Source organism: Anomalospiza imberbis, chromosome 13 (assembly GCF_031753505.1).
Source record: "Anomalospiza imberbis isolate Cuckoo-Finch-1a 21T00152 chromosome 13, ASM3175350v1, whole genome shotgun sequence".
Classification (NCBI taxonomy): Eukaryota; Metazoa; Chordata; class Aves; order Passeriformes; family Viduidae; genus Anomalospiza; species Anomalospiza imberbis.
In genome coordinates this window covers 15,340,875-15,367,143 of record NC_089693.1, presented here as the reverse complement: position 1 = coordinate 15,367,143, position 26,269 = coordinate 15,340,875, and the positions used below count along the sequence as shown (strand labels likewise).

Sequence of the window (26,269 nt, the reverse complement as noted above, 5' to 3'; positions counted from 1 at the left end):
AAGCAATAGGACAGTCACGTTAGCTGCTTTATCTGTACGTGGTGTCTGTCAAGAGAGGTTACAAACATCCACCAACACGGAGTGGATAAGTGACCAGTGTGGAGCTGATACAAAAGCAAGGGCAGAGAGACATCTTACTCTTCCCTTTTGGGCTTGGGGAACAGCATATGGATGTTTTTGCTCACACTGGCCATGAAATGGCTATCATTTTCCTAAGGGCTTTGGTTGGAAGTGGTGCTCTAACACAGAAATCACATCCACTTATCTCAATTTCTTAAACAAAGTTTCAATGACACTGCTTTTTTTTTTCTTGTTTCTGTTCTTCTGCTTTTTGCAGGACTGGGGCAAGGCGTTCCTGTAGTTGGGCTCATAGTAGAAGGAGGTCCCAATGTGATCTCCATTGTCTTGGAGTGTCTGCGGGAAGAGCCCCCTCTCCCAGTGGTGATCTGCGATGGCAGCGGGCGAGCGTCTGACATTCTGTCCTTTGCACACAAGTATTCAGAGGAAGGAGGGTAAGGGCTCAAGATCTTCACCAAAGCTGTGCAGGACTACATGCCTTGCTTTCATAGAGCTTTGTTAAAAAAAAAAAACCCTCAAGGACAAAATGCTACTAACAGAGGCATTCTGCTGTCAGTCAGCTTTTGTTGCCTGTTTGGTCTTAGCCCTGAAGTTAGGGAGTAGAAGTTATTACCACTTTGAATGCATGTTATGGTCCTTTGAAAGGAGCTTGCTCTCAGTACAGCACACTGTTTTACAGATTCCATCAAGGTTTGCTGCACTGTGCTTGGTGCTGGGTTGGGCATGCTAGATGTAAGGACAAATTCCCAGGAGTAGCACTTTTCTTCGGGCCGGGGCTGAGGTTAATTAGTGCATGCATTTGCAAAATTTGTGCTGCCTGATTCTGCTGTGTTGTGTGAATGAATTTCATTGTCCAAGAGTGCCAGACCAGCTGTGGAAATTTTGGGCTTCCTTCATTCTTTTGCTTTTACCTTCCAGGCAAACACCTCATATATTGTCTTAATTAGGTTGTGGCATACCTGTCTTGTGCTGAAGATAGAACCTATTTCCTTGACTGAAGTTGAAGCTTAGCTTGTATCAAATATTAAGCAGACAAGTAGTGTTGCAAACAGTGTAGATGTTATTTGCTGAATTAGGAGAGCAGCTCTTATGCTGGATTTTGTTGGTGTTTAGACATAGCAAATATTTAATTACACCAACAGTATTTAAGATTCAGCAACTTTCCTTTCTGTCTAACAAGTTTCCTTAGTTTAGATCAAAACTTGGCTTGCTTTTTCTTTTCTTTCTTATGCATTTTTCCTATCAGCTCACAGTTAATTGAAAGAGTTTATCAGAATCAGTCTCTCAGAGATGTGTTCACTGCATGACTTTCCCTCCCAGTGACAGTGCATACGATGCAGTGTCCAATTTTCTTCTCCAATAATTATGATAAATGTGTTTGTCTAATAAGGCAGATCTATAATGAGAATTTTTTGTCGGTCCAATCATTTCCTCACAGTGTACTTTGAATTTTACTACATGTCTCAGGCACCTGCTGGTAATGTTTGCCATAAGCTGAAAACACGTGTGCTTTATTGGGAAATGGATGAAGATTGAAGGGCTGTTTCATATTTATTTGGGAGAGCAAACATTCCTGACCTTTCTAGAATATTTTCAATCTAATTTCTTTAATTATCTTTTGGATTGCTCATTTGTTTCTCATTTGTTGGGTATTATGAGGTTTCAGATGCATTAGCCAGTTCAGTCCTCTGTTTAAAGACCATAACCAAGGTGACATATCAGAAATGTGAAGTATTTTGGTGTTTTTAGCTATATGCAAAGGGACTTGGAATATTTAGAAGCAAAGGTAGGGGTCCTGTAAGGCCTAGCAATAGAATCCTGAAGACTGAACTTGTTAACAGAAGTATATCTATGATATATAAGAGGAGCACCTGGATATTATAGTTTCTTAAACAGCAGGCCTTCTGAATATATATTCATTCTGGCAATGTCTTCTCTTATGTCTCATTTTTCATTTAGGATAATAAATGAATCCCTTAGGGACCAGCTTCTAGTTACCATCCAGAAAACCTTTAACTACAACAGGAATCAAGCTCATCAGCTGTTTGTCATTCTTATGGAGTGCATGAAAAAAAAAGAACTTGTAAGTATCATAAAAGTAGTTCACAAAGGTGATTTCTGTGACCAGACTTTACAGAGTACTTTCAAGTGCCATTTCCCCAGGATTATAGTTTAAGCTTTTTTTTTCCCATATAGCTGCATTAAGTGTACACATTCATTCATAAGCATAGACCAAGAAGGGATTACATCTTCTGGAAAGTCCCAAAACCAAATTTCAGATGCTTCTCCTGTGTAAATTGATAGGACTCTTTTTCCACAGACTTCAGCAATAAGACACTGAGGGAAATGCACTAAACCCAGGATCCAGTGCTGAAAGTGGAGGAAGGATAATTGAAGAAGGGGTCCTAGGAGCAAAAAGCATTCAGAGTGCATCAGCACAGTTTTTGTTTTCCGACACAGTTAACTCCTTACCAGCCTTTCATTCCAGGAAAAGGGGCCTGGCAGGCCTGGCAGAAGAAACTGAAACATTGTGTTCCTGAAGATCCCCCCCTTCCTTGCTCCTGGCTTGCTGCAGGTCTGCTGTATTTGCTGTAGCCCTCACTCAGGTTCCTGCCTGTCTCCCACATCCCAGCTGCACAGAAAAGTGTGCTCAGGAAAAGAAAACCTTTGACATTTACATCTGTGGTCTGGAAGCAGTATATTGAAACTGCATTCACTGTGTTTTTGCAGGCAGAATGAATCCCTGAGTGTTTGCCTTTGAGTAACTCTTTCTGTGAATGTTTGTAAATATGATGCCAAGACGAGTTCCATATGTACACCTTCACTGGGTGTAAAGTTGGTAGTAAACAACACTCTGATAAGCTGACTGAAAGAGAATCAGCCTTCCTAAAAAAATGGTTGAGCGAAGAGAGCCCACAGCTGCTTTAGTCAGACTGTTTTGAATTTAAAATGTGCATCAGAGCAGGCCTGGTTTACTCAGCAAAATTCAGACACTGGCTGTGCGGCCCAAGCAGACTTATGGGTATGGTTTTCTGTTGATAGTTTTGTCTGTTCTTGTTAATTAGTAATATTTTTTCTGTAGTTTTTCTAATGTCATGTATCTTTGCATTCCTGCAAAATATATTCTAACTGTTGAGAAAATTGCTATTCTCAGTAGTTAATGTGAATAGTTGCTTTTGGAAAATGAAGAATTTGAGATTTTTTTGGTCTGCATTTGGTATAAAGTTTGTTAACATAGAATATTTGGTTATTCTGCTTTGAATTAATAATGTAATCAAATAATGTAAATCAAATTAATAATGTAATCAAATTAGTCATCTAATAATGTAAGCTTTACATTAACTACTATTTTTAAAATCATTGAATTGCAAAATGGACTGACCAAAGCAAATGTGACTAAAAAGAATTGCTTCTTTTTTAACTTTGTTCTGCCTTTATGATTGTCATGTGTAACACATCCTGCAGCTAACAAGTATTCGAGTGTTATCATCAATAAAGTGGATGCTATGATAATTATCTTGGGTAACTAACATTTCCATTACTACTGGGAAGTAATAGAACCATGAGAAAACAATTGGTTTTGCATGGCAATTTTGTCTCCACATTTTAGAACATGGGTTTGGTGAAGATTTTTCATCAAGTTTGTCATGTTCACCAATGCAGGGATATTTTAGGATAACTTCACTGAAATAATTTAATTAAACACTTCTGTGAAAATTAAAAAGAAAAATTTAAAAGAAAAATTTAGTGGAACTGTACTTTTTGAAAAATCTCGAAGGAAATAATAAAGCAGCACCATTCTGGTCTATTTTCTGTGCACATGTTCAGTGTCTCTCTTTCCTGTGTTGTAATTTTGTGTGTGTGGTTTTGTGTTGCCCCTTAGATCACTGTGTTCCGCATGGGCTCAGAAGGGCAGCAGGACATTGAGATGTCCATCCTAACAGCTCTCCTCAAAGGTGGGTTTTCCTGGCACTCAGGAGGGCTGCACAACAGCATCCCAAGAGGTCATTCCTATGCACTGTCTGACGTTCACTCTTCATATTTACGACTTTGATTTCTTCCCTTGGATTTTAACAAGAGCCTGAGTATATTTGGTTACTGTTCAGATTAGCATGAAGCATAAAATCTAGATTGAAAGTTTTGTGTGGCTTTCCTCACCTGAAAGCATGGGATGGGAGTGCTGCAACAACTTCACTGCTGATATTGCAGCTCATTTTATTGCAGTTCTGGCATACATTAATAAAGTTAGGGAAAAAAAGTGGGAAGATGAAAGGCTGTCTGGATTTTTTCAGATCTCAGATTGTGCCATTTAAACCTTAGGGCAATAGGATCAGTTCCATATTTAATTGGGGTTTGTAATGATTGCTGAAACAACTGTTCTGTCTGTGGGTATACAGTAGTTGATACAGGCTCTATATGGAATTTCTGGAGTCCCCAAATTTACAATTTTATGTACAGTATCATCCAGAGGAGCTGAGAGGGGTCTTTGAGAAGAGTTAAATGTCTGTCCTTAGTATCAGAATAAAAGTCAATGTGGAAGCTTTAAAAAAAAGAGAGACAATCTCATTAATCCTTTGGAAATTAGGATTGTAGGGTTAAATTGAAGATGCTATAATGATATGTATGATATGGAGCCAGGCTGCTGTTTTCTAGTTATTGCAGGAGGTTGTCCAGTCTTGTTTCATCATGTGTGAAATATGAACCCTCTGTGTGTTTCTCTTTAGGTACCAATGCATCTGCTCCAGACCAGCTCAGCCTGGCTTTGGCCTGGAATCGTGTAGACATTGCACGCAGCCAAATCTTTGTCTTTGGACACCACTGGCCAGTAAGACAAAGTTTTCTTTGTTTGTCAGTAGTTTAAAATAAGTTGTGTAATATTTATACCTTGGGTTTTGATGCTGCACTGGCAGCAATGGCGAAACACTGCAGTTCACCTGTGTAACTAAAATCTTTTATTTAAGCTATTTTCATGTCTCACTATTGAGAGTATGTATCGATGCTTTTTATTGTTTATCAATGTATTGATGCTTTTTGCTTTACTGTGTGAACCATTTGATGCTGAATTACTCCAAAGTATCATGAGGAGAGCAGCAATCCAGTTTTTTCTTTGTGGACTTCATGTAACCTAAGCATTATCTGGAGCAAGTTAAGCCTCCAAAGTGTGGTGCATGTGTGCCTCTGCCCTGGGCAGACAGGTTGGAAAGGGAAAGGACTTTAGCTGAAGAATAAATGTGTCTCGAGAGGTATAAACAGAAATACTGTCTGCAGAACAGAAATGAACCAGTGAGTGGCTAGTGAGAAGTGGTGACTGGGGGGTGAACTTGGTAGGAGTGTACTCCAATAAATAGTTACTGTAAGATCAATTAGATTTCTAATACTTTAATGCATTATAAATACAGCCTTTAGGAAGCCTTACAGCTCCTGATGGTACAGCTCCTGAGAAGGAAAAGAAATCTCCAGCACCTCAGACAAAAGCAGGCAGAGGGAAAGGAAAAGGAAAGAAAAAGGGAGGAAAAGCAAAAGAAGAACCAGAAGAAGAAACAGACCCAAGAAAACTTGAACTCCTGAACTGGGTGAGATGAAAGTGTTTGTATAAAAACTGCTGAAGATATTTTTTTTTCATTCCAAGGTACAAAGACAGAAGGAAGATACACACTTTCATTCTGTAGAATGCTCTTTTGCACATTCCCACAAGATCAGATTCTGCAGGAATGCTGTTTGATGTTTGAGCCAAGAATCCCTCTCTCATGCCATGTGCACCTCATGCAGCCGTATCTCAACAGTACAAGTCAGTACTGAGCTGCAGCATCTTCTTCCCTGCACTTGTCAGAAGGAAATAAGACCTCCAGTGAACATCTTCCTTCTGTGAATGTGTTAGTTTAACTTGTTCCTATCATGCTGGGCATGTAAATCCCTTTTTCACATAATGTGTCAAACATGGTATGCCTGGTTTAGTTAAAAATGCTGAACAAAATGATTGAAAGCTACATGTTGAAAGACTGAAAGTTACAGTTGTATTGCTAAAGGTTTGGAAGACTCTGCTATCTCTACTCACTTCATGTGGTTTAAATGTTACTTTCTAAATTCCTTTTTCCTTACAGACTAATCAATATATGTGGGAACTCAGTCCATATCCTAAGTAGTGAAAATGGCTGTGGCTGCTGCCCAACCAACTCCTTTGTACTCACGTGGTCTCACATTCTCCACCCTGCAATTCAGGTGAACTCCCTGGAGCAGGCTATGCTGGATGCACTGGTCCTGGATCGAGTGGACTTTGTGAAACTGCTTATTGAGAATGGAGTGAACATGCAGCACTTCCTGACTATTCCTCGCCTGGAGGAACTTTATAATACTGTGAGTGAGCAGAAATACTAAAAAGCCCTGTGTTATTTTGCCACTGTATTGTATGTGACTTGAATCACCACAGAAAGGTTTATAAAAAAGGGATATTACACAGCTCGTGATAGAAAGGTGTTTGTCACTGTAGCCTAGTTCCTTCTATTCACCCCTCTGGAATGTGATGGCACATGGTTGTCTAAAGTTCTGCTGAAGGTGCTAGATCACTAATGGTGTTCATGTTTGCAAAAACTCTGAAGAACTGAAGATCTAATGGACCATGAATTATTTTTGTTTCAGAGACTGGGTCCGCCAAATACGCTGCATTTGCTAGTCAGAGATGTGAAAAAGGTAAGCAGTGTTACATTTGTGTGATAGCATTAGCCATGTGAATCAACAGTAAAGGCAAGCATAGATGGGGCCAAGCAGGCATTTCAAATTAGATGGCAGCTGTTAAGAAAAGTTAAATGTCTCCCTGTGGCAAACAGTCTAAATCGGGTATGGCAGTGCTAGCAATTGAAAAACGAAGGAGTTAACTGAATTAAGCTCCTATAGTGTAATATGGCATTTGAGATTTAGGTTGATACTGTTTCTTCTCTACAAGAAGCTCCCAATGCAGCATTACAGGGGAGGAGTGGAAGCAAAGGCCTGCTAGGTTAACTGGAAGCCCCACTCGTGACTGCAGAATTGGTTGCATTTTGTTTCCTTCTGTTTTTACCAGTTACTTTTCTCCCACTGCTCCAATTTTTTACCTGGGAGAAAATCTCTTCTGTCCTAATTTGTTATTCATTTGTTTCCGTTACATGAAAATGTGTTCATTGTATGTGAATAGGGGGGGTCATTGTAAGATTGTCAAATTTTCTTTCTTAGAGGTTTTGAAGCTTTTATTCAGTAAAATTCAGCTACATGAAATTGTCTGTATTAATTTCTGCACGGAAAACTCCCAGTTATTCCAGGGAGGTCCAGATGTGGGGATTATGCAGTACTGTCTTAATACATAATTCATATTCATCTGCTTCATAACTTAACACTTTTCTCATTCAGTGTTGTCACTGTGAGTGTCACTAACGTTCCTCTGCATTCTGCTGTCTGTCTGTCTCTCCTCTTTTCCATTGCATTTCCATGCTCCCTCCCTCAGCGGCAATCCCGGGGATTCAGTTGGGTTAACCTGGAGGTGATGTGCTTCCTTAGGCTGTAGTTGTTCCATCATAGCAGCTGCTCAGTGGTGATGTAGAATCAGTCATTGCTGTAGGATGTAGCTTGGACAATGTAGCACCGTCTTTTCCAGTGGAGTCAATACAATTATCCAGTTTGAGCTGTAACTGCCAAAATTAAGAGTTTGCTGCACATTAATCATGGTCTGCATTGTAGTCTGAGCTGTAGATAATGTGATGAAATTTAAGTTTCCATTAAAAAGTATGTAAAGTATGATTATCAGGAATAGTCACCATGAAATTGCCATGCTTTTATACTGGATTAATGATAATTAGTACAGTTTCTTAAGTTCATGAATATAACCCTTGTAAACAACATAAACTTGTATGGACACTCATATATGAGTAAATCAAATGAAAATTTGCTCAGAAATATGAATTCTGCTGACAACAAAACCAAAAAGCTATGATCCCAAAAATTATCATTACGTGAATCAGTTACTTTCACACAAATGTTTGAAAACTGAACTCAGTGGCTGTAAATAATACCCATGTTCCAATTTAATCGTGACATATGTCTAGCCAGGCAATTTAATCTATGTCATTTTCTTAACCCTAAATCCTTGTTAAGTTGTGGGGGGTTTTTTTGTAGGGAAATCTTCCACCAGACTATCATATCAGCCTAATAGATATTGGTCTTGTCCTGGAATATCTCATGGGTGGAGCCTATCGCTGCAACTACACTCGGAAAAGTTTTCGGACTCTTTATAATAATTTATTTGGACCAAAGAGGGTAAGAATGAATTAATCTTAGATGTGGCCATTGAGTTGGTGGTAAAAAATAAGTAATTCTCTGTTCCTTTGTTTTTGTGAAACACTGCATATTAAATTCTAAAGAAGTGCTGCAAGGTAGAAGTTGAAACTCCAAGAGTGAAGTTATATAAGAAAGTTGTAAGATGTCTGTTTTAAAGGATGTGAGGACATGAGAGGTGATAAATACACAGATCTGGAGGTGAATTTCCTCCTGTTTCAGTAGTTTACAATCCATATATTCCAAACTGTAGTGCGCTTAAAAGCACTTTTCTTTTCTTTTGGCTTTTGTGACCATGTGGTGATTTTAATTCTCAAAACATTATGTATCAAATTATTCATTTAACTCTTCAGTCTGAATTAACATTTTTCCTTTGAGTGGAGGATAGATATTTCCTAACCCATTGCATTCCTGCAAATGCAATTTAAATTAAGAGTAGTAACTAATTGCAGCATTATTGGTGCAATTATGTATAACAGTACATTTCATAATAAATGCTGTACATTTGTAAGTAAAATTGGGTTTGCTTGGTATTGTTTGTTCTTTCAAATTTTCCTCTCATCTAACTGATTTTCTTTTCTATTTTTTTAATATTCAGCCAAAAGCTCTTAAACTACTGGGAATGGAGGTAAGTTGGATTTATTAAAAATACTGGTTTTATCAAAACATTTCCTGGTACAATACCCTTTTGTTTTTATTTGATTTTCCTAGGGTGTAGAGGACCTAATTTCTTGTCCTCCATTTGAGATTTTATGTCTTGTGCTTCAGAGGTGGTAAATCCTTTGTGCAATTGATGACCCCTGAATTTTCCATAGAAGACAGAGGTCACCACTTGCAGCAGTTAAAACTGCTCAAGGAGAAGTACATGCTCAGTTGCTGAAGAGTCATCTTTGAAAATGTTGTGGGAGGTTGAATTCTGAATTTGGATTTAAATTCACATTTTGTTGAAAAATAGTGCATAATGCTGAGCTTGTTTGAATGAGAACGGATTTTGTAGAACAGTAATTTCTTTTACTTGCAATCCACTTCTGAGATTGGACTCAAGGTCTACAGTGATGATGAGCTCTGTCTAATATATGCAATGTTCTTCGTACATTTTTAAAACCCTAATTTCCCAATCATGGCTTTTCTCCCTTCAGGATCCTGCTTCATTGTCACTACTTCCCTTCAGTTGCTTCCATGTTGGTTCCTGTAGTAATGGCCTATCCTCCCTATCCCCTTAAGAAATGGGATACTTAATACCTTCCAGGTGCACTGCATACATAAGAGGAGATTACTTATTCCAAGGTGAAGACTCCCTTTGGTATCTTGCTGTTCTTAAGGGTGCTGTGTGCCTGTCTTTGCCTTTTGCATGTTGCCATGGCCTGCACATCAGTCAGAAAAGTGCTCTGGTACCTGGAAGATGTGCAGGGATAGAGGAATCAGAATCACAGGCATATGGAATCAGAAATGACAGTGGAGCCTACCTGTAGGGAATTCAGCTTTGTTAGAGTCCCACTGACACTGCAGAGGAATTCATTAAATATTAATTTGTTGCAGACCAGCCTGTGCAATTCCACATGAAGTAGAGATCTGTGTACAATGCAGTGTGAAGGGTTGCCTTCAGTACCAAGGGGCTCTACTGCACTTTTCCAGGATGGGTGACTTGTAATTACGTGTACAAGAAACAGCACCCTGAATAAAATCTGAGTCTGTGTGTGCTTGCCCAGTGCATGCTCTGTCCTGTTGCATTCATGGTAGCAAACAGCAAAACCAACTTAGAACTTTGAGCATTATTGTTTCCTCTCAGTACTTGTTCCATGCATGGTGCTGTTGTCAGGTGAGCTGTTAAAAGCTGATGGGAGCAATTTTTCTTCCCAGGATGATGAGCCTCCCACCAAAGGGAAGAAGAAAAAGAAGAAAAAGGAGGAAGAGATTGATATTGATGTGGATGACCCAGAAGTCAGCCGCTTTCAGTACCCCTTTCATGAGCTGATGGTGTGGGCTGTGCTCATGAAACGGCAGAAGATGGCCCTGTTCCTTTGGCAACGAGGGGAGGAATCCATGGCCAAAGCACTTGTGGCTTGTAAACTCTACAAGTCTATGGCCCATGAGTCTTCAGAGAGTGAGCTGGTGGATGACATTTCTCAGGATCTGGACAACAACTCAAAGTTAGTAGATGTAGAGCAGATTTTATATCCACTTGCTACAAGCTTGCTGAGAAACTTTACTTTTAGTTCAGTACAATAATTTCTAAGTGTAGTTTCACAGAAAGCCAAGGCAAAACATGGTCTCTGGATCTCAAGGCAACACTAGCAAGGAGAAGACTTGTATTTTTTCCTGACAGAATGCATTCTTTCTTCAGCTTCTCTGTAAAACTAGCTAGTTCTATTTCACAAAGTTATTTTTAGAATTTACTCCCAGAAATTAAGGAGTATCTGATGACATATCTAAACTATCTTTAAGATGTTATTGGTCTAAACAAATTCCCTCTGTTCACTAACGGTTTGTTGGGAACTTTTGTAGACTCTCCCAAATTAAGCTTGAGATTAGTTGTTCTTGTCACTCTACATGTGTGTGGATAAGCATGATGCCCAGTGAACAGAGCTAAAACACCAAAGCAGACTGATTTCTAAGTGTAACTTCACTGACCTTATCTTGTTCCAGAGATTTTGGCCAGCTGGCTGTTGAACTCTTGGATCAGTCCTATAAACATGATGAGCAGATTGCCATGAAACTGCTGACATACGAGCTGAAAAACTGGAGTAATTCTACCTGCCTGAAGTTGGCTGTGGCAGCTAAACACAGGGACTTCATTGCTCACACCTGCAGCCAGATGCTCCTGACAGACATGTGGATGGGGCGACTGCGCATGCGGAAAAACCCCGGCCTTAAGGTATTTCTGTTCTGCATCATTTCCAAAGAGAGTTTGTTGGATGCAGCACTTTGTTATACATAGTATTTGTATAGCAAAAGTCACTTACTTAGAGATGTTTTAAGAACATATCTGTTTTAAAGCCAAATTCTTTTGTTTCCAATTTCAGGATATCTAAGGCATATTACACCATGACAAAGGAAAATATAACTCCATAAAACACTTAGCCTGATTGGAATCTGAGAGAGAACTCGTGGCTTTCAATAAAGCATGAGATTTTTTAATTGAAAACATACTCTTTCTATTAAAAATTAGTTGTAGACAAGCAAAAATATTTCCAATGGGGTCCATGCAATGGGAATAGAGATAAAATAAACCATATGTGGATGCATGCTTCTTAAATTGCTTAATATTATGCCAGTTGAGACTCGGTGTTGAAAAGAGTGAAATCTGTGCAATTGCATTGTGTGAAACCGTGTGATTTTTATTTCCTGCTTCTGTGGTTTGATGATGCAGTCTCTCTTACTGACTTTAAGATTTCCTAATTGTTTGATTTACAAAAAAAAAACAAGTAATGTGAGGGGGCTCTCACAGAAAAGAAACCATGAGTGAGTCAACACTAAGGAAGCAGAGCAGTGTTGGCTTGTATGTATTTTCATGTGAATAGAATCCTTTCTTTGTTGAGTTATGCAGTTGCTGTCACCCATATGGAGACACATCCTGCTCACCTCCTTATTTCCTTAAATCCCTCTTACTGACAAAGTGCTGTATCTGTCTTCCCAGGTCAGAGTCCCAAGTTTGCTGACATACACATTGCGCTGTCTCTGCCATTCTCAGTTTATTTCCACTTTCCCATATCTCCCTGTTAAACCTGTTTAAAATCTTCAGGCAACTGTCCTGCCTTTCAGATTGCATCATGGTACTTCCCAAATCTGTTTATTATTTTCCTTTCTTTTCTCCAAAGAATTAATCAAACTCCTGATGTTTGTTCTAATTTCACTGCCTGCCTTCTTTTCTCTGCTCCTTTTCTGTACTTTGGCTTGTGTTTCTGTATCTAAGCAATCTCATATAGTAAGAGAATTTTCCCAGGGCTATTTGCAAAGATTCTTTTACCTTTCATAGTTTTTTTAACTATTAAAACTAATGATAGTAGATGTCTGAATATAAACTCCAGTAACAAACCTGAAGGCTTCTAACCACCACTGTGTCCGTTCCATGGCATTTTTCTGCACACTAATTTTGGAGCACAATTCTTAATTGCAGGGTATTTATGGAGATGGGAGGCTTTCCAGGGTGCCACAGTTGATTAAATACCTTATTACCAATGCTTCTTAAGTACTTACTCATTTCTATAGGCTTGAGGGTGGCAGAATATCTTGAATACTATACAAAGAAAAATTTTGGGTTGGGACCTACCTTGTTGCGAAATCCACAATATAAACCAATTTTGAGTTGAATTCTTTCTTGTTCACAGGTTATAATGGGAATTCTCTTCCCTCCCACCATCCTTTTCTTGGAGTATCGCAGTTATGATGACTATTCCTACCAGACATCAAAAGAAAATGAGGAAGGCAAAGAAAAAGAGGAGGAAAATGCGGTCAGTAATTGAGATTATTAGAAAGTTCTAATATCTCAGGAGTGCTCATTTTTCTGACTTTTCTGATTATGCTGTAGCTCACTCAGGTTAAAATCTCAACTGCCTCTGGGGGATAAAAAGAGACTGCCAGTTATGGGAGGGTATAGGCTGGATTCTCAGGTCACAGGGCATCTGTGTAGTTGCACAGATTTGCAGAATTCTATTTATATACTTTTAAAAAGAGGTCTGTTGCTCAGGGGGATCCCTGCATAGTTAACAGTTGGCTGGGGCTGTGGTTGAGGAAAACTACTATTTTTACTGCTGTGTATTGATGGAATCTGACAACTTTGGTCTTCCAGGATGCAAATGCAGATACAGGCTCCCGAAAAGGGGATGAAGAGAATGGAAAGAAAAAACAGCAGAGCCTTCCAATTGGAACAAAGATCTATGAGTTCTACAATGCACCTATTGTCAAATTTTGGTTCTACACAGTAAGTCATGGTGACTAAACTGATAGTGATAATTTTTCTCACACCTGTGAAACTGAAAGCATTCCAATGTAAAAGTAATAACCATGTAATAAATATTTTACTTACTTTTGTGGAATATGATGAGTAAAGCACTCCCTTTATTTAGAGGAAAATGCACAGACGGTGAAACAGAATGGATAACTGAAGCTTACATTGTCAGCCTCTAAAGCTCCTACATGCTGTGAAGGAAGCTCTGTGTGGAATACAGCAAACTAAATGCAAGCTCCGCAATCCAGTCACTCAATGCAAACTAGGCTGGATTCTCTTGCTTTCTAAACGACCTGGCTCCTGTTCTTCATTGAAATGTCCTTTAGGACCCAAGAAGTAACCCCATGGTATCATTGCCATTTGCCCTGTTGCTCAGATGGGTGCAGCCTAGATGGGAGCACACATCCCAGTCTGCTAAGACTTCATGGGTACTTTTATTAAAACAATTAAAACCAATCTAAACTAAAATACTTTTTTTTGACAAGCATCTTATTTTCTGTTTATTGCATCAAGAATTATCTGGTGTTAAACTGTTATAATAGAACATCTATTCACTGCTCATAAATTTTGTGTGTGCCCTGTAAAAGGTATACTGGTTTCTGACGTGTTCAAGATTAGGATGCCTGATAGGTCATAGTAATATGCAGGTTTTTAGTTTTAGCACATTTTAATCACACAACACTACATTGATCCCTTTCTGCTGTCTGAGTTAATAATTTAAAAGCAAAATTCCTATTTAATTTCAAAGAAAAATATTCAACGTGGTTTTACAGTGCAAAGAAATTACATTTTAGTAGACTAAAAAAGCCCCAGGCATAAAGGGCCTAGTTTAGAGTACTTTCGAATTGCTGGTTTTCTTCTTTGAACAAATGAGATAATTCAGCTGTCTGGATCCTGTGTTCCACAGCCTCTGGGATTCCTTTAGGAGGCCTGTGGCTGTGCCAGTGTGGAGGGCTTTGCAGCAGGCCTGCTTCCTGCAGAGAAGGAAATATTTTTTCTTGTGCAAGTAAGGGTCTTCAGCAGCTGAATATTTCACACTTAGCTTCAACACACAGGCTCATATGATTGCCCTAATTAGCACAGTTATTAGGGAACTGAGTAAAGGGGGCTTTGCTTTCATGCATTATCAGGCCCCTCAGCTAAGAGGATTTGCTTGCCTTCTGTCTGATGTTTCTTCTCTGGTGATGCAGCCTTCTCTGCTCTCACTGAATTAGTCTTCAGCAAGAAACTTGCTCCTGAGACCAGGAGCTGCTTAAAGTAACCAAAACACCCGCAAACCTACTGTCCATGCAGGTGGATTTAAGTAACAAGTGTAGGAAGAGGGACTGAGAAATGAAGTTTGTATGCCTCTGGCTTCAGCTGAAGAGTGTATTCTTCCCAGATGAGCTCAATCACATCACTACAGAGTGGAGAAAGCAAGTGGGCTGTATGGCTCTTTATTTGCCCTACCCAAGGCAGGTGCTGCTCACAGCTTTACTCCCTATTCTGCCTTACATCTGCCTTGAGATGGTGGGTAAAGATTTCACACTGAAAATTCCATTCCTTAGAAAACTCCATTTTCTCCCTGAAATATCTTTTGGTTTGTTACTGTTTTGCTTCCAAGTTTTTTTCCCCCCTTAAAGTCATTGAATCCTTTTTCATTTCTTATCTCTGGATTCCTAAGGTCTCAGAATTTTTTAGTTTGGCTGGTCACCAAAGGCTGCTGTGCAGCTTGGAGATACCAGCACCACCAGTTTGACATTTACACGAGTGGTTATAGAAATCTGAGTTTTAGCTCTTTTGGCTTACACTAATAATCCAGGAGTTTGTAATGGAAATTAGTGGAGACTGGAATTTTTTTGTTTGTGCAAGTCACCTCAAGTAATACTGCCTAATTTGGAAGGATCCTAGGATACATCATCTAGAGTCCATAAAGGATTTTCCTCTTTTTTGGCAGATATCATACCTTGGTTACTTGATGTTATTTAATTACATCATCTTGGTGCGGATGGAACGGTGGCCATCAGTCCAGGAATGGATTGTCATCTCCTACATTGTGACACTGGCTTTGGAGAAAGTCAGAGAGGTAAAGTCTGCCCATACCAACATCTCATAATCCTTAGAAAAAGCTTGCTTTAGAGATTATAATGGCATGGACTTGTGCACAGGGTTGAGAGGTCACACAGGAGAGAGAAGAGTCTCATATTCTAAATATACTAATAACTAAAAATGTTCTTGTTTGAAGCAAATTTTGCTGACAGTGGAGGGGGCCTCAGACACCTGTTGAATATTACAAGACTGGTCATTTTTCATGGCCATTGCTTCAAAAATGTAACTTGGAGGTTTTTTAATTGTTTTTTTTTTGTTGTATATTCATTTGTTTGTTTTTTATTTCAGATTCTAATGTCAGAGCCTGGCAAGCTGAGCCAAAAAATCAAAGTTTGGCTCCAGGAATACTGGAATATTACTGACCTGGTGGCTATTTCAGTATTTATCATAGGAGCAATTCTTCGCCTGCAGAACCAGCCTTACATGGGTTATGGAAGAGTGATTTACTGCGTAGATATCATTTTCTGGTACATTAGAGTACTAGATATCTTTGGTGTGAACAAATATCTGGGACCTTACGTCATGATGATTGGAAAGATGGTTAGTGCCTAAATTGCTATAAATTATATCTAAGAACTCAGTGGGAAACTAAATTCTATTCTGCTTTAAAAAGAGGTTTTCTATCGAGTAAGACTGAATACAGCCTGTGAAAAGTTGCCATATGAATTTCATGCACACACACAAGATGTTATACTCATGCAATACCAGATTACAGGTACACCAGCATTATCCAGAAGCCCATCAGCTGTGCACAGGACATGATACTGCAGTGATTATTATATCATCTCTTTGCAGCCACAGAGGAGGTCTGTGCTGAAAGCACAGTATACTACATTGATGCAAAGGAGAACTGGGATAGCAAAGATTTCAGCATTTTAAGTATTTTGAAATATAATCTGGTATTCCTTTAAGTAACTGCTTTCTCTGCATTTGTATGTATGCTTAACACCTGAGTAGTACTTAAAGCACGATGTCCAGAAGATTCTCGCTATTTTCTTGTTTGCTGTAATGCATGCTGGCAGACAGACCTGCTGCTGCCACTGTGCTCCCTGGTGGTGCTGAGAGCCTCTCTGTGGTCTCTCCATGCAGATGATTGACATGCTGTACTTTGTGGTCATCATGCTTGTGGTTCTGATGAGCTTTGGAGTAGCCCGCCAGGCTATCCTGCACCCAGATGAGGAGCCCTCCTGGAGACTGGCTCGCAACATCTTCTACATGCCCTACTGGATGATCTACGGAGAGGTGTTCGCTGACCAGATAGACCGTAAGAGTAGAATTCATAGTAAGAGTCTGTTTCCTGTTTCTGAGGCAGATGATCAGATCCAAATTAAAGAATGCTTTTAATTTGGAAGTAGTGTTTTTGCTTTATGATGATATTGTCGTTGTTTTCTTGTGGCAGACCTGAAACTGAGCAATTTTCTCTTCCCCACCCGCATGTCTGCTCTCTTGGTTTATATTCAAATTCAGTTAACACAGGGATGTAGTCTGGAATATTCTCCTGTCCATGAGTATGGGAGTGTGAAGTGTTCTGTTTACTTGCAGGGATCAACAGAAGTCATTCTGAAATGTTCTTTTCATTCAAAGGTTTACTAAGAGTCAGTTCTAACAGAAGAAGAAAAGAAATAAGTCCCTTGTGCAGGGAGGTTAAAATACACATATCCTTTCATCTTCAACTCACGAGCAATGAGCTCATGCATCTTTACTCCCAGTTTCCATTTCATGAATCACTCGTGTTGTTCTTTTCTATACCTATGGGAAAACAAAACAAAAAAGCAATCTCCACTTTATTAGCTTTGGATCTGGAAATAGCCTTTCTTGCAGGAATCCTGCACACTTTAAAAAATACCTGTCAATATTTTAAAGGACATGTAAGCTGTCCTGTTACTGCTAATTTCATGTTAATATTTGAAATTTGTACGACAGTCCAATGTGCAGCTGGCCTCCTCTAGCGTGTATCATGTAGTTTGCACTTTATCTGAAACAATACAAGCTGCTGCTTCAGCTTTGTGTGTTACTTCAGTCACCTGCATATACTGATATGTAGGGAAGTGGAAGACTGAAGAACCTGAAGGTCTAAGTTCAAAAACCATTAAGATTCATCATCATGAGAAGCTTTTATTCTAAATGTCGTTAAAGTGTACTTTGACTGTTTAGCAAGGAATAAAGTGTCATTAGTCTGTTTCTGAACAGTGCACAATCAGATCAGCTTTGTTTTCCTAATGCATGCTTGTTTCATTAATGTAACTTAGGGTACAGTAAGTCACTCTTGACTAGTGAAAGGTCAAGCCAGTCATCTGCTGTCTGATACTGCAGTCTTGGTGCACATGAGAGAACCTGAGCTTATCCTGGTTCACAAGTGGGACAGTTCTCCCATGGAGAGGAAGTGACTGTAATGGGCTATCCCTTATCTCATGTTCAGCTTGAACACAGAATGTTTGCCAGTGTAGACAGTTGGATTTCCTTATAAATCAAAACTCACACCTTACCAGCCATCTCTTTAGTGTAAGAGGTGTCCCAGGCTTCTCTCATGCTTCCAGTCATTTCTCAGTCATATACTCAGCATGCTTTGGATTGGAAATCTTTCTTCAGCACTGGAAAAGATTTGAAGGTCAAAAGGTTTGGGCTTTCTGGTTGTACAAGTTCAGCTACTTGGTCCTTCCCAGATCAGAAGTTTTGCTGTGTTAGTAGCCTAAGCATAAACTAACTTGGAAATGTGTGGGTTTATGTTGTTTTAATAATAAAATAATTTGCCTATGCAAGGCATTCTTCTACACTGCCTTATGATTGTTCTGCATATTTCTGCTGTGTAGAAGTCTGTGGATTGACTCCCAAAGATCTTTTTGCTTTCAGTAAGAAATTTTCACTCTAATCAGTCTGTGGTTCTCTATAAACACACCACAAAAGCAGCCTCAGAAGTCATTGGGGAGTAATGGCTATGGGCAGTCTAATGTGACTCTGACTCAAGAGCTAATAGCTGGTTTTGGCAAGGTCCAGGAGTGTAAACAATTTATGGAAAAAGTATTTCATCAAATTTTCCCTCTGAAAGAAGGTAGTTGGACTTTGTCAGTAACTTCTCCAAGGATACAGAGAATCCTATAGATTCATCTGGAGATCACAAGTCACAGAATTTGCTGGGCTTGAAAGATACTTTTGGAGATCATCCAGTTGAACTTTCCTGCTCAAAACAGGGTAAATTAGATTTATCCTAGATTGCTTAGGGACTGTGCAGTGATGTTTACAGTATCTTGAAGGATGAAGACTGTGCAGCCTCTCTGGACAGCCCAGTTTAAATGGAATTGCCCATCTTTCCACCTTTGCCCACTGCTGCTTCTCCTTTCACTGAGAAGAGTCTGGCCCTGTGTTCTTTTCTCCCACACATCATCAGGTATTTATAGCATTGGTAAGATCTCCTTGACTGTCTCTAGACTAAATTATCCCAGCTTTCTCAGTCTTGCCTCATTTCTCAGATAGTCCAGTCTCCTTAGTAATCTCAGTGGCCCGTGACTGGACTATTCTGATGTGTCCATGCCTGATTTCCATGGGGGAGCCAAGAACCACACACACAAGTCCAGACATGGTTTCAGCAGAGCTGAGTAGAGGTGAATAATTACCTCTCTTAATTTGCTGGTAACACTTTCCCTAATGCTCCCCAGGAAGATCTTGTGATGAGCAAGAAGTTCTCAGCATCTTGTACTCAACAGCATGATATTCTTAAACAATAAAGAAGCCTGGTTGAGTTTCTTTCAATAGTGTGACTTTTCTTACCAACATTTAGGAATTGGCAGGCAAGTATCCAGACTGGTAGTCAAAATGGGCATTAATGATACTGATGTTATTACAATGTGAGATACCACGCCTATTAATGGAAATGTAGCTATTCAAATGAAACAGGTGACAGATTCAAAGCCAGCGTGGTTTAAAAAAAAAGAAAAAAAAAGAAAAAGAAAAAAAAAAGAGAAAATGTTTCCATAATAGCTGAAAGAATTATTTTTGTGTGATAATTTTGAGTTGCTTTGTGTTGATGGCCATTTTGTTTACTTGCCAGAAATACCGTGTATATATAAATGATCATCTGCCAGAAGCATTTTGTGCTATATTATTATCATTAGTTTGCTGCCACGTGTAACATTTGGGGAAACAGCATGAAAAGGAAATTGCAGAATGCAATGCATTTTTAATAAAGACATTTTTTCTCAGCATATGTGTCTACTGTTCTGACATTTGAGTTGCTTATCTTTTCTTGGCAGCAGAACTGTATTTCCAATCATCTTTTTTTGGATTCTGTTTATTATTGTGTTGTTTTCTTTTTTCTCTCCCTGCCTCCTTTCTATTCCATTCCTTTGGACTGGTGTTCAGTCTATGCCATGGAAATCAATCGTAAGTCTCTGGGGAGAGCTGATTATCTCATTTAGCTGAATATGTTCATTAATGTTTTTCTTGACTAGTTACTCATATTTTAATTACAGCACTCATGCAACATTCAGGTGTAAATGTTGTTTTTCTACTGTAATAGATTCATTCAAAAATAAGCAGAGGGAAATATTTTAATACAAAATGCAGATCAGATGTTTTAACTGAGTTTAAGTTGTTGTTAAGACTTGTTTCTAGTACACCAACAGTAAAATAATTGGGTTTTTAAAATGATGATGCATAAGCGGCATTATATAACTAATTCCCTTTGATTACCTAGATACAATATTACTGTGGTTTTGGCAGTATTTTTATTGGTCCATTTGAATAAAATTAGGATTCACTTAACTTTCCTGCTATACTTCTCTTAGGAAAACCAGGAAAAAATTTAGGTCTAATGTTTGAAAAGCAAGTAAAATAAATCTTGTTAATTACAGTCCAAACAGCTCTTTGAGACCTCAGTAAATAAGCCTAGTTTATGTTCAAATATTTTGAAGTATTTTTCAAGTGAGGTTGAAGCATTGTGATTTTTGCAAAATGTTTAAAAATACTGGGTTTTCTATTCACATAAAGTAAATCTGTTATGAACTCTGTCAGACTTCATATTTGCTTAGATTACAGCTAAGGAACCTGTGGCTGACAAAAACTTTACCTGCTACTAAATAGTTCCAAAAGTTAGCCTTGTATTTGAAATCAGATATATTGGCACTGCACTTGCAGACAGAACTAAATTGCTGCATTTACCCAACTCCAAGACAGCTCTTACCCAAGACAACCTATATAATCTTAGAATTACTTCAGGTAATTATTTTATATTGGTTTGATCAATATTCTCAATTTTTATCCCATTCTCAGTGGTCTTATTTTGCTGTTACTATGAAATTTTCATTTTAGAATTTGATCTTTTTGTTAGCATTAACCTGCTGCTAACATTAACAGCCCCAGACAGGTCAAGTAATAGTCTGGGATCCATCTAGGGAATCCAGTAAGGGGCAGAAAGAGACAGGGCCAGAGACAGAAGGGTCCATCCAGGGGACTAACACTGGTCCAAGGTCCATCCTGGAGGCAGGGGTGAGACATAGCTCAGGCAGGGACAGGTGTGCAGAGGGGACGTAGGTGTAAACCCCCCGTGAAGCTGGTCAGGGCCACTAAAGGCCTCTTCGATACTCTTCAATACCCCATAAATGTTGAATTTATGCTCAGCAATCTGTTACCACTAAAGCAATGCTTTTATCTCTTTGGCAAGGTAGGTTTAATAATTTGTTTGTAATTCCACTATTAATATTTAAGTGTACGCTTTAAGATCTGGTCTTTGACTGTTACTGTGAGAAAAAGAAAATGCATGGGAATGGGAATAGAAAGCCATACTGTACAGTAAGGAGTTGCCTTTCTGTTCACTAATATGGAAGAAGAATTTGAAGTAGAAATTACACATACTTGCTCCTGGAAATAAATGGACAAAATTTGGCAACATTTATGCATGTGTCATCATTAAATAAATGTGAATAGCATTTCTTAGTATCAGGCGATTTGTGAAAAATACCTTTCTTGTTTTTCCTTCAGCTCCTTGTGGGGACAATCTTTATGATGATGATGGTAAACGCCTCCCTCCGTGCATCCCTGGGGCCTGGCTCACTCCTGCTATTATGGCCTGCTACCTTTTGGTAGCAAATATCCTGTTGGTAAACCTGCTGATTGCTGTCTTCAAGTATGTAAACAATCATGAATTTTTGTCTTATTGTCAAGATAAAGTTTCTGTTTGAACCCATCAACTGATTCTGCAAGGGTTTGCATTCACTCAGAATCTCATTATTCCATGGATGGGACTGGCAAATACTGGCAGCAGGGTGTACCCTGGAGAAGAGTGAGGAAAGGTGGCTTTGAATTTGCCAGAGATTGCAATGGATGTGAGAGAACCTGGCTACTTCCAATTACCTTCTAATGGATAGTGACAGGCCTCAAGGCTGTTCTGGAAAGATGAGAAATAGGATCCATGAAACCTGGCACACACCTGACAGAAACCCGTGTAGCCACTGGCAGTCACAGCTCTGCAGGAGAACAGCAGAACAAAACTCTGAACGTCAAAAGCCTGAGGCATTTCCACTACATCATCTGGCTTTTGTCTTGCTTTGTTTTCCATTTAGAAGAAGAAATTAGGGCCTTGCAGAGTCCTTTCATGACCTGAAAAATAGTGTGTATTGCCTTGACCCATCAGGGAGGACGGCTGTGTGTTGCCAAGGTCTGTGGCCAATCCATGCAGTGTGCAGTATGCATGTATCTATATTTAGACTTATCTGGAATAAAACTAAATAAATTTCTGCTGCTTGTTCTTCCTACTTGCAGTTAGGTTGCATGCTTTTCCTCTCATGATGTAGGGATTTAAAAAATAATGTCTTGCTGACAATACTTTCTGAAAAGAGCACCTGAGAAAAGCAGGTGATCCATTTTTGTTGCCTTCAAACGTGTAGTGTCGGAGGGCTTGTCGGAGTAAGCTTGTGTCACAAATGCAAAAAATAGTACTTGGTGTGCCCAGAAATCTGCAGCTCACAAAGCCTGTCTTTCATTTGATGTATGTAGCTTAAAAGGTCACGAATTTAAAGTACTCAAATGCCAGTCACATAGCTGGGGAGAAGGGGAAGAATCTTACAATGGTAGCTATTATTGGCTGAAGGACCAAGGAGTCAGCAGTTTGGGAAGTAGGTCATGCTCTTAACTCCTGCCATCCCAACCTGCTTGCACAGGGCTGAGATCTAGCTGAGAAATTCCTGCTATAAAGGAGACATGGAATGAAGACAGATTATTATTTATCATTGATCATAGTCTCATGTAGACTTAACCTAAAGAAAGTAAAATCTATGTGTACACAGGAATTCTTTGGTTTCGAAGAGATGTTTTAACTGGTTTTATGAATGTAGATATTCTAAAGCACATAAAGTTAGGAAATAAGTGGACAGAAAATATAAAAAGGAAGTTCCAGTACCATCACCATCATAGAAGTGGAGTGAGCTGTCTGAAGATACTTTAAAATAGCTTGAAAAGCCTTTTCTAAGACAGAATATCAAGTCTGCTTTCTCTTAGCTGGTATTTCATAACTGTGACTATTGTTATCTCTGGATTGACTACTATCACTTCCTATCAACTGAATTTCAAAATTAAACATCTTTAAAACACACCTTACTTTGCTGTAAAAATGTTGAAGCTTACAAGAATAAATTCCTTTACAAGAATATGTACCATGTTTTCGAATCAGAAGTTTGAGGGAGTAAAGTTTGAATTTAGGACATTCTGTGAAAACTTGAAAAGTCTTCTATGTAGGTCAAGCTGATTAGCATATTAAAGGCATACTTTGTGAAGCTTCTGAGTTTAGCATACAAAATACTTTTCACGGATTTAATACTTTGTGTGGCATCAAATACTGGTGTGTGTTAAAAGAAATAGTTTATAACCAAGTCCCAAAATACCAATTATGTGATGCATAAATTGTGTGAGTTTCTTTTCACTGGCACCTAAGGGATTTGTACAGTAGGAGCTAATGGTCTGAGAGGACTGTTCTGAGTGGTGCCTGAGGGATGCAGAGCACCTGCTGTTTGCTGTGTTCAAAAGGAGTAGAGAAATCATGAGTGTTCAATTTAATCGTTAGTTCAGTAGCACCAACAAAGAGCTGAACCAAGCAAATCATGTGGCTCCATGAGGTTATTTAGCTGCTGCTTTTTTCAACATAGTACTTGCTCAATGAGAAGTAAGATTAGGGACCTCGTAGAAACTGTACCTATGTTTCCTTTCAGCAATACCTTCTTTGAGGTAAAATCAATATCCAACCAAGTCTGGAAGTTCCAGCGGTACCAACTGATCATGACATTCCATGACAGACCTGTCCTGCCACCACCAATGATTATCTTCAGCCATATCTACATCATCATCAAGCGGATCTGCTGCCGCTGCAAGAAGGGTGATGGAGACCAGGACGAGCGGGACAGGGGACTGAGTATGCAAGAAATCTTCTCTAAATTGAGCTCTGTGCAGCACATTAGCAGAAAGCAGCAGCTTCTACAACACTGAACTGTTTTGTTCACCTTGCCCATCAAGTGTATTTGCAGAAGACAGTGTGGGCCAGTATTTGTATCAAGTTAAAACTCTTGGGCTCTGTGGGTGCCTGAGAATTTGCAACTCTCAGATGCTAATAAAGACCTCCTTTAACATGCTTTCTTAAAACAGTGAGGTGGTATCTACTCAATTCAGGGGTTTACCAGGTTCTGGTGAAGCCCATATGTTGGGAGGGGCAGATAGGAATTTCAGAAGGGATACGGTTTCAAATGTCAGCTATAGTGTCAGCTCTGTGATTGTGAGCAATCTGAGACTGCGAGTATCCCCACTATCATTTAGAGATTTATCTGTCATTTCATAGGGAAACTGTGAGGATTCTTCTCCTAACATACTATGTAACTGTTAATTAGTATTTCATTATTTGCTTCATGGAAGTAATCAGAGGCTCACAAAATCCCTCTATTTCTACATTTCACTGGAAATGCTTTTGCACAATAGGAAAAAGAAAAAGGAAAAAAGGAAATGTGACACTCCTTCCAAATGCATAGAGACAAATCCAGATAAAGGATGAATTGTTCCCAAAATTCCCCTTGGATTTTTCTTATGTGATTAGAAATTTCTTAACATCTTACCCAAAGAATATCTGTGAACAATCTGTTAAGTTTATCTGTTGCCTATAACTCGAATCCTTTTAAGAATAATACTTGAATGAAGGAACAGTCAAACTGGCAGAGATTGCCCAGGTCTTTATCTTGTAAAGTCTAGTCAGTTTGTTCAATGCACAGCAGTTAAACAGTGTCAAAGTCATTCAGAACATCGAGCCCCCTGTGGATGGCCATGGAAGCAGATGATGTTCATAATGCATTCCACTGCCTTCACAGCTCTGCCCATCTTTAGCTAAGTGCTCGTTGCTTATTTTTAAAAAATCATCTGTTCATTTAGTGCAGGAGTAGACTCTGCAGTATGTCCATGTCCAAAATAAACTGCTAATTTGGATTTAAATTGTCTGCCAGAATTTCAGAAAAAGGAAACTCCTCTTTTGTTCTTCTCTTTTGCACAGAGTTGTTTCTGAATGATGAGGAGCTAAAAAAACTCTATGAGTTTGAAGAGCAGTGTGTAGAAGAATACTTCCAGGAGAAAGAGGATGAGCAGCAGTCATCTAACGATGAACGCATCAGAGTTACCTCTGAAAGGTACCTATTGTAACAAAAAAATCCACTCCATTTATTGGGAACAGTTTTTAATATCTTCTTTATACCCATGGTTGAATGAAAATACAAAAGATTTTGATCTTGAAGAAAGCCACCACCAACTCAGAAGCTGATCTGAATCCCAAATAACTATCTGAGCAGGTGCATCTCTCAAAAGAGCAAACTTCTTGTTATTCCTTCTGTTATGTCACTAAATCTGCTGGTTTGGGTAGCTTTGTTACAAGAACATCTCTGCTTATGATGAATTTTATACCTCTTATCCATCTGAGGATCACAGTGATGCTTTTTATCCATTTGAGAAAACTGCTGCTTTTGAGCTTCCAACAGTTCATCCAACCATGAGAAACATGTTGGAGCTTAATGACAAAAGCACTGAGGGTTCTTCCCTTGGACCTGTGGTTTACATTAGGGTCTGGCAGTCACAACTGCTGAATTTTAATCTCTACCACAGATTCTCTTGCAGGCTTTGAACAAGGCATTTAGCTTTTCAGTATGAACTTCTCCATTTAAAAGATGGAGAATATTCTCATGTTAATCATTATGCTTGCTCTGAGGACTAGGTAATATTTGCACATTGCTGTGTAAGCACACAGTGCTAAAGGCAGCAGCCTTTTTTACCAGGTCATTTGGCAGCACTGTTCTCAAAGGCACTGTTCTCTATTCTGTCAGTAGATCTGAGTAAGTCAAGAGATGGGGTCTTTTGTCACTTCCTTGAAATTAGGAAAAATTCTTCCTGTAATGAAAATCATACACATTTTAAACACTCTTTCACCTTAATCTATCTCAGAGTATATGAGATAGATATATTGTAGATAGATATATTTGTTGATTAAGTAGTCCACATACTATTTATCTATATATCTATTTGTATCTTCTTTTTAACATTTGTTATGAATTAGCTCTGTGAGCCATATAATTCTTTAATAGATAAAATTCTATCTCTCGAGAGGGGCCCTGAACATCTTGCATTATTATATTTGAAATTTGAGAATAGAGAAGTAAATTAAACCTGCTACATATATTCTATCACACTGGTTATCTGTGGCAATTTGTCAAATTCCTAGGTATTGTGGCAGAGAATAAAACAGGGCTGATAAGCCTCACTGATTCACTATGGTCTATGGCCACAAAGCAGATTTGCTTATTTCTCATGGCTCCTTGCTCCAGATGCTTTGTCATCTTTTGTGTA

At 38.9% G+C, this 26,269-nt stretch overlaps 1 protein-coding gene across 4 annotated transcripts in view; it reads left to right on the top strand.

Annotated features, from left to right (window-relative positions):
- The window catches only part of TRPM1 (transient receptor potential cation channel subfamily M member 1), an 88,590-nt gene that overhangs the window by 57,179 nt on the left and 5,142 nt on the right, over nucleotides 1-26,269 (top strand). For 2 of the 4 annotated variants that reach the window (XM_068204162.1, XM_068204166.1), the window contains 20 exons: nucleotides 338-512; nucleotides 2,038-2,161; nucleotides 3,962-4,034; nucleotides 4,803-4,903; nucleotides 5,478-5,651; nucleotides 6,298-6,432; nucleotides 6,715-6,765; nucleotides 8,221-8,361; nucleotides 8,978-9,007; nucleotides 10,240-10,529; nucleotides 11,026-11,254; nucleotides 12,708-12,830; nucleotides 13,169-13,300; nucleotides 15,264-15,392; nucleotides 15,704-15,955; nucleotides 16,505-16,679; nucleotides 19,772-19,792; nucleotides 21,389-21,533; nucleotides 23,611-23,810; nucleotides 24,930-25,062. In XM_068204162.1, the coding sequence (XP_068060263.1) occupies nucleotides 338-512; nucleotides 2,038-2,161; nucleotides 3,962-4,034; nucleotides 4,803-4,903; nucleotides 5,478-5,651; nucleotides 6,298-6,432; nucleotides 6,715-6,765; nucleotides 8,221-8,361; nucleotides 8,978-9,007; nucleotides 10,240-10,529; nucleotides 11,026-11,254; nucleotides 12,708-12,830; nucleotides 13,169-13,300; nucleotides 15,264-15,392; nucleotides 15,704-15,955; nucleotides 16,505-16,679; nucleotides 19,772-19,792; nucleotides 21,389-21,533; nucleotides 23,611-23,810; nucleotides 24,930-25,062 (2,833 nt within the window). Of the gene's footprint in view, nucleotides 1-337; nucleotides 513-2,037; nucleotides 2,162-3,961; nucleotides 4,035-4,802; nucleotides 4,904-5,477; nucleotides 5,652-6,297; nucleotides 6,433-6,714; nucleotides 6,766-8,220; nucleotides 8,362-8,977; nucleotides 9,008-10,239; nucleotides 10,530-11,025; nucleotides 11,255-12,707; nucleotides 12,831-13,168; nucleotides 13,301-15,263; nucleotides 15,393-15,703; nucleotides 15,956-16,504; nucleotides 16,698-19,771; nucleotides 19,793-21,388; nucleotides 21,534-23,610; nucleotides 23,811-24,929; nucleotides 25,063-26,269 lie in introns of all 4 variants that reach the window. The other 2 variants (XM_068204164.1, XM_068204165.1) reach the window with 2 other exon arrangements.